Source organism: Seriola lalandi, unplaced genomic scaffold (assembly GCF_002814215.2).
Source record: "Seriola lalandi dorsalis isolate HSWRI2012SDOR001 ecotype SW California unplaced genomic scaffold, Sedor1 jcf7180002052126, whole genome shotgun sequence".
Classification (NCBI taxonomy): Eukaryota; Metazoa; Chordata; class Actinopteri; order Carangiformes; family Carangidae; genus Seriola; species Seriola lalandi.
Window position 1 is genome coordinate 367,402 of NW_019522679.1, and position 7,696 is coordinate 375,097.

At 44.3% G+C, this 7,696-nt stretch overlaps 1 protein-coding gene across 1 annotated transcript; it reads left to right on the forward strand.

Moving 5' to 3' along the window:
- Positions 1 to 254: 254 nt before the first annotated feature.
- insm1b (insulinoma-associated 1b) lies at positions 255 to 3,019 on the forward strand. Its single transcript, XM_023399875.2, has one exon. It carries the CDS (start codon positions 497 to 499, stop codon positions 1,979 to 1,981), a length of 1,485 nt encoding a protein of 494 aa, XP_023255643.1. The 5' UTR covers positions 255 to 496; the 3' UTR covers positions 1,982 to 3,019.
- The last annotated feature ends 4,677 nt before the right edge of the window (positions 3,020 to 7,696 follow it).

Consider the following 7,696-nt stretch of genomic DNA (forward strand, 5'->3'; position numbering starts at 1 on the left):
GTGACGGACATTTCCTTTTGGCAGCTCTGGGGCCCCCAGAGGAGAGCCACAAAGCCGTGGCACGTGTGCATTTGTATAGGGGCCCATCAGACCGTAAAAAGAGGAGGGTCCCGGCGTGTGCCTCTGTCGGGGAGGGGCTGAGCACACACGTTAATGTAATAAACCGCCAGTACATCTGCTAAGCTATCTACACATCCTCCAACGAAATCCACCAAACCCAGGCTCTGAGCCCTCCCACAATCAAATCCACTGGGGTCTTGGTTTCATCCGATTGGTCGGGGATGCTGCAACAGGGGGGGCGAGAACAATAGCATCATTCCGGCATAAAAAGAGTGGAGCTATGCCTTGGAGACGAAAACATTTCAGCAACAGAAGGATCAATATACTAGGGAGAGAAAGTCCTATAAGCTTCTAGTGTTGCCATATTTTTAACAAACCTGGATACTCAAGACTTCACCCACCTCCCCGAAGTGCCTTTCCGCTGTCACTCGCCAAGATGCCCAAAGGATTCCTGGTAAAACGAAACAAGAAATCTGCACATGTTTCCTACAGGACTCGGTCAGACGAAGATGACCTCCAGGAGCCACCCACCCCAGCTGCCTTGCCGAGTCAGACGGACCCCTCCCCGCCGATGTCCGTGGCGTCCAGTCCGGACCGCGCCGCAGCATCGCCGGATTTCACAGCAGCTGACGCGCCGGTGCCAAGACTGGAGAAGCCGGCACAGTTCGGGAACCCAGAGGCGGTGTGCCAAGCCCTCTACAGCCCCACCCGGCCCATCAGCAAGGAGCACGACAGGGGATATTTTGAGCGAAGTTTCAATCTAGGCTCGCCTATTTCTGCCGAGTCATTCCCGACACCTGCCTCCCTCTCCGGCCTGGACCATCTCCTGTACGCCCCGGTCGACCTGAAAATCGGTACCAGCAACAGCAGCCGCAGCGGCACCACCAGCAGCCTCCCGGCACCAAGCAACCGGGTCGGCACCAAAAGACCCGCAGCTGACGGTACAGAGCGCAAATCTAAACCCGCCTCCAAAAAACCCAAAGCCATTAGAAAACTCAACTTTGAAGACGAGGTGACGACTTCTCCCGTGCTTGGTCTCAAAATCAAAGAGGGGCCGGTGGAGATGAAGCCAAGGGCGCAGTCCTCCGGAGGAAACAAGCCTTTGGGGGAGTTTGTGTGTCAGCTGTGCAAGGAGGCGTACGCGGATCCCTTCTCTCTGGCTCAGCATAAGTGCTCCCGCATTGTCAGGGTCGAGTACCGTTGTCCCGAGTGCGATAAGATGTTCAGCTGCCCGGCCAACCTCGCCTCTCACCGCCGCTGGCACAAACCCCGGACCACCGGCGCACCGGCGATGCCACCCGCACAGGGCATCAAACCTGAAATGGCCAAAATGCCACCGCTAGGTGTCAAGTCAGTCTCCGACGAAGCCAAAGACATGAGTGACAGAGACACCCCGAGTCCAGGTCTGTCCGAGTCGGGCTCTGAAGATGGCTCATATGACTGCCAGTACTGCGGGAAGAGGTTTAAGCGACAGGCATACCTAAGAAAACACATCATGGGACACCAGGCCTTGCAAAAGAAAGTGCTGGAGGAGCAAGGGTTTCAAACCAGCGACCGCGCTGCAGAGCAGATACCGGTGTCATCCTCCTCCTCCACTGCATCATCATCATCATCATCATCATCATCATCCTCCTCCTCCTCCTCTTCCTCCTCCTCCTCAGAAGAAGCCTCAAACCAAAGCCCTCTCAATCTGAGCCCGGTGGACTGCCTGCTGTGCCCGGTGTGCGGGGAGAGTTTCACCAGCAGGGCCGGCCAGGAGCGACACCTGCGCCTCATGCACTCCTCCCAGATTTACCCGTGCAAATACTGCCCAGCCACTCTGTACAGCTCGCCGGGGCTCACCAGGCACATAAACAAGTGCCACCCCTCGGAGAACAGGCAGGTGATCCTGCTCCAAATGCCGGTGCGCCCCGCCTGCTAAAGACAACACAAAACTCGTGCCTTTGATTGGGGGGGGGGGTTAAAAAGGAGAAACAAAAGAGTAGCTATGGGGTTAAAAAAAATAAAGAGTTTGTGATGCTCACTGCCATAACTTTAGGCCAATGAAAGGCAGGGCGGTTTGATGTTTAAGTGGTGTTTAATGAGGTGTCTTTTTCCATGCCAATCAGTGATTGTTGAATGCTTCTCTCTATATTTGAACTACATATAGGCCTATTTTGAGATTTTCTTTCTCAAATTAGTTTATCAAGAAAAAAAAGAATACAAAGCGTTAGTTTGACTGTTAAAGGGTATTTTTCTAGGACAGCACATGTGCTCAATGATAGCTTCTAGACCTAAGAAATGTCTTCAAATTCTCAGAAACCCTCTGCCCATCAAAGCCTTTTGAATTCACCGACCGTGATTGCTCCATCACTGTAGCTTTACGCTAGTTTGTGAATGACTGAACTTATCAACTTTGTCCTGGTGGAAAAAACAGAGTGACTGAAGCATTCCCTGTTTAGTAGAACCACAAATGCCTTTAGTATACAAATAAGCCTAGTCCGAAATAGCCTACATACACATCCAAATCCCGCTGTATAACTGCCTTAAAAAAGTCAACATAGATTGTTTTAATTTTGAATGCTGGCACATATTTTATAATTATTATTGAAGATTGTTGCAATATTTTTCATCATATGTTTATTTATTTATTTATTTTAATTATTTTATGTAACTTATTGTTGTGTTTGTTGTGATTTTTTCCTGTGAATCGTTCTGGAAGTTTACATGTCGTATAGCCAAAATGTTTTTTTTGTTTCTTTTGTCAGGTTTATGAGTTGTGATAACTGTCGTGGGTCGGGTTTTAATCTTCAATCTCCACAGCTCTTGTAAAAAGAAAATAAAAAAAACGTAAAGCTCTTACCTTAGATGCAATCTTTTTTAAGGACAAGTTATTTTTCTTAAATGTTGGCTTTTATAGCGCTTTGATTGTATGTGTATATCGTTGTTGTCTATCGAAATAAAAATATTTTCAAAAGGACATATGTGGTTTCATGGTAACTTTTTTCAGATGGAGTGAGAAGCAGCACATGACATTAATGGACTTTATTTCTTAACGAAAGAACACCATATTTCTGGGGGCAGTTTTGTATCATTGACATGAATTAGTTTAGTGACTTTAACTCAATCTAACAAACAATTCTAACTGATCCTAGTTTTGATTGTCCCTCGTGTTTCTGTAATTTTCTCTGTGTGGGGAACACTTTGACTGATAGTAAATTATTTCAAAAACTACTTATAAGCTACACATTATCGTCTCAAACTGACATAAAGAATAAGACTAGGGATTATTTACTTAGAAATATATGGATTACTCCAAAATATTTCATAAAGGTCTCTTATTTTGTAGTGTTGTTTTCAGGACACAATTTGAAACTATTTTCCTGCGTGCGTGTAAATCATACCCTTAAAAACGATCAAAATGACCCTCATATATTCCCTCATTTTACAATTATTATTATCTTAAAGTTTTGTAGGGTCTTATTTAGAAAAGTGCTATATAAATATAATATCCCACTGAAACGTTCTGAGTTGCAAAAATCAATTGCAGTTTTGATTCAGTTGTTGATCAGGTGTTTTATAGCTGCTTCCCAAAGTGGGGTCCGCGGGCCTCGGAGGTTACTGCCCAAGATAGGAAACAGTTTAATTTCACACGAAACAAGTTTTAACTGAGTCAACAGGCTGTAACGTGTCATTTCTCCCTCTCACCGGGTCACAGTCCACAACTGCTGCGCATCTATTTAGTCTTCCCTAACAGGAAAAAGAAACCTCAGAAGCCCCCTCGGCCAAACCTTTTGCCTTCGATTCCCCATTTATCAGACTTGTTCGCAGTAAATCATCGCTGCAGTGGCTCAATAGACGCCGTTTCCCTGCCACAGAGAAGCACTTAGGGCCTAATCATAAATTCCCTCCTTAATACCATGTCAGGACATGACAGGAGGACAAAGAGGTGGTGGATCAGAGCTCACCTCTGGAGCAGTAAAACATCTGTCTGCTTTGGAGGACTCATGCAGCTCGATTTTTGTTAAGCTTCTGCTGATTTAGGACATATCATGGCTCAGCTGGCTTCATATCTGACCTCCAGAACCTGAAAAGCATCGAGTTAGTTAGTTAGTTAGTAGTTGGCAGCTTCCAACTGTCCACATGGATTTAACATGTAGAGCATGATCACTGTAAACTTCACTTCAAGTATTGAGTAATCTGGAATTATAAAATATTATAAATAAAAAAAAAGAAATCACCTTTAGACCGACTTTAACTCCTGAGTCTCTTTTCTTGCCACTGCAGAGTGTGGCTCCCTCTCACTTCTCACCGACACTCTGCACCTGTCCAAGGCCCAAAAAACATAAACCCTTTTTTTAAATTAATGAGTGTCACTCCCCCTTAAGGCATCAGTGACAATACATCAAGACAGAGTTTTTGAAGTGTGAAAATAGACCACAACCATCAGTGTGACACATTAAATAATATAATCTGGTAATAATCACTGGGACACCCAGCTCCTGCCCGTTCTGCTGTAAACTACCTCAGAGCCAGTGATTGAGGCCAGAAGAGCCCAGAGCTGGATGAAAATGAGGTAACATTAGGCTTCTTTCTCACCCTTTTTCACACACACAGTTTTAGGGCTCCAATTACAGTCAAGTGCTTTTCTTCCATCTCTATGTGGCTCAGGCGAGGCAGGGCACCCGTAGGTGCTGCAACCATTGCACCTGTACCTCCTGGTGAGGTTCAATTATGCTGGCCTGCCCTAAGCAGGGCTGAGCAGCAGGGGAGACAGATGGGAGGAGGGTCAGGTTACCCCTGCTGCTGCTGCTGGTTCTAACACGGCCAGGCCACGGTCAGGAAGCCCATGGTAACAGCACAGACACACACAGATAAAACCCACACCCACTACCCCTCAAAATCTGTGGCTGCAGAATTAATGTGTTGTTGTGGAGAGAGAGAAAAAAAGCAACAAAAGATCAGTAGAATTTCAAATTGATTTAATGAAATGTTTCAATTTTCACATTTCTAATAAAGATAGCAGGTCGTTAAAAACAGTTTGATATGTTGACAAGTAATGATGAAATCTTCAAGCTTTTTTTCCCTCTTTCTCTTATACAAAGATTATATTACAGGCATTAATATATTTATATTCAGAGGACGCTGAAGCCCTCAAATTTGACACAATGTACAAGGATTTCTAAAACGAGAAGAAAAGAAACAACATACTAGGACTAACACTAGCTCGTTTTCTTCACGTATATAAGACACACAATCCTTATCTTGCTCCAAACTAACATCTCCAGTGACTAAGCCACCAAAAGGGGGGCACAGACCCCTTCAACAGACATCATCTATAACCTACAATCTTTAGATCAGCATCCTGGGTGGTTCCTTCAAGTGGCTTTGGGGAAAATAAAAACCAGAGGTGTGATCCAGGCCTATATATCTATAAATTCTTCAAAAAAACAAACAAAAACAAAACAACAAAAGCACAAAAATGGATTTAACTCACACCACCTCCACACTCCTGCTGTTTGGATTCTCTGTTTTCTGGTCAGAGACTTAAACAAACAAAGGGAGGCGAGATGTGAGAGATGGAAGAAAGATGACAGGTGAGCGTGAGGAAAGTAAGGCATAGTAGTGCAACAGATGGGGATAGTGTTGCAGCTTGGGTGGAGCCCTCAGAGGGTGTGAGTGTATGATGTGTGTGTGTGTGTGTGTGTGTGTGTGTGTGTGGAGGGAACACCTGGCTACCACAAGCAGGACAGGTTGGAGGCCTGGCTGTCGTTGCTAGGAGGGCTGTTAAGAGTTCAGCTCTGGCATGCCACCTAAACCCAGCCCCACACCCCGTCCTGTGGCCCTAGGAGGTGACATGAGGAGAGGATCATGGGAAAGAGGAGGGGTTGGTGCCACTTGATTTCATTCACGGATAAAAGACGGAGCAGCGTGCCACCTAAAATAAAGACTATAAACAGAGAGGCCCCACGACTCCAAATCCATCAGTTGTTGTTGTTTTTCTTGTTGTGGGAAGCACAAGACGCTGACCTTTAGAGACGCAGGGGAGGAAAACACTGTTTTTAGACGGCTAACAAGGAGATGTGGTGCAGGGCGTCCATGGGTTGTCTCAAATGATGAAGAGGAGAAACTGAAATCTGATTATTGGCAGCGGAGGTGGTGTGGGACAGCATCTTAGAGGACAGACATTACACAGGCACTGTGAGAAGCTCCCTCAGCAGAAACACACACACACACACACACACACACACACACACACACACACACACACACACACACACACACACACAAGTGCATGGAGTTAAGATTCACCTGAGGCTCTGGTGGTATTTTTCCTCTAAACAGCAGATGAATACATAAAACAACACGACAGCAAAATAATTCATCAAATAGTCCTCTCTCTATATACATCTAGCAAACAAACATCAGCAAATAAATTTTAAAGCAATATACATCCATGGACAAGGAGAGACATTCTAGTTAATCAATGACAGTGAGTGCAAAAACGTTGTTTGGGAACGTTGGAATGTCGATGTCTTAGCCTCACAGGACAGGGAAACTGATAGCAGAGGAAAGAGACAGGAGGAACTTATTCAATTACCGAACATGAGCCTATGTTAACAACGTCAGAAAACAATTACAAACGCAGTCTTTTCTCATTCCAGTGGAGTTGCATAAATCAAATCATGACACAATCCATCAGAATTCATTTAAAAAGGAAAATTAGAATGATAAAAAAAAATCAAAAACAAATTTAAATTCAGCTCCAGTTAGAAAGACGTCACTGATTGTCCACTCTGGGTTCAAAACAATTAAAAAGCCTCCGACTACACGCACTACAGGGACTCTGTGCCCAGGAAGTTTGTGTAGTACAAATCATTCTGGGGAGGTGTTCCCCATGCATCAGTCTTTTCTCCTTTTCAACTGTTGGAGGATGGTCCCCGAACATGATCCCAACTGATGCTACAGAGCAGGACAAAAACATCACCCCGTCACTAGCTGAAGTGGCATCTTTGACACAGAAAAGGTTGTGGCAGGTGCAAAAAGAGGTAAAAAGGCAGACACATTTATAAATGGATACCAATGTCTTGTGCAGTTTTAGCATGATGCCATTTACAGCTGTGTCATTCAGTGCTTTGTTACATGAAGTTCTGAGATAGATGAGATACAGAAACAGGGTAAAGCAGTCTCCCATTCCCTTACTTTATTAAGAACTTTGTTTCTATAGTGCATTAAGACTGCACTAGCAATGAGAATAAAAATGACATTTTTTTCTGTCACATGTTGCTTTAAGACTTCTCAGTAAAATCAAATCTTCCTATGTTGCTGATTCTTAAGCTGAAACCACCAGGATGAACATAAATAGCTTAGTCTCATGTGCATCTCGATTAACGCAGTAAAACACCACAACAAACGGAAATGTATCAGTGAAATCAATGATTGCCACTTAAATTAAAAAAAATGAAATATGCTCCAGTTACATCTTTATATGACACAAAATAAAAAAAGAAAAAGAATTCACGCAACAAAAAAAAAAAAAGAAAAAAGAGAAAAAGAAAAAGAAAAATAGAACTCTTGCAGTCACGGCTGGGTGTGTGAGGTTCTTCGAGTAAAGATATTAAAGGCTGCATCCAGGGGGGGGGCGTTGGGGATGGGT

What these genes read in the sequence shown, in the direction of transcription:
- insm1b (XM_023399875.2), top strand. Translation starts at nt 497, where the DNA reads ATGCCCAAAGGATTCCTGGTAAAACGAAACAAGAAATCTGCACATGTT.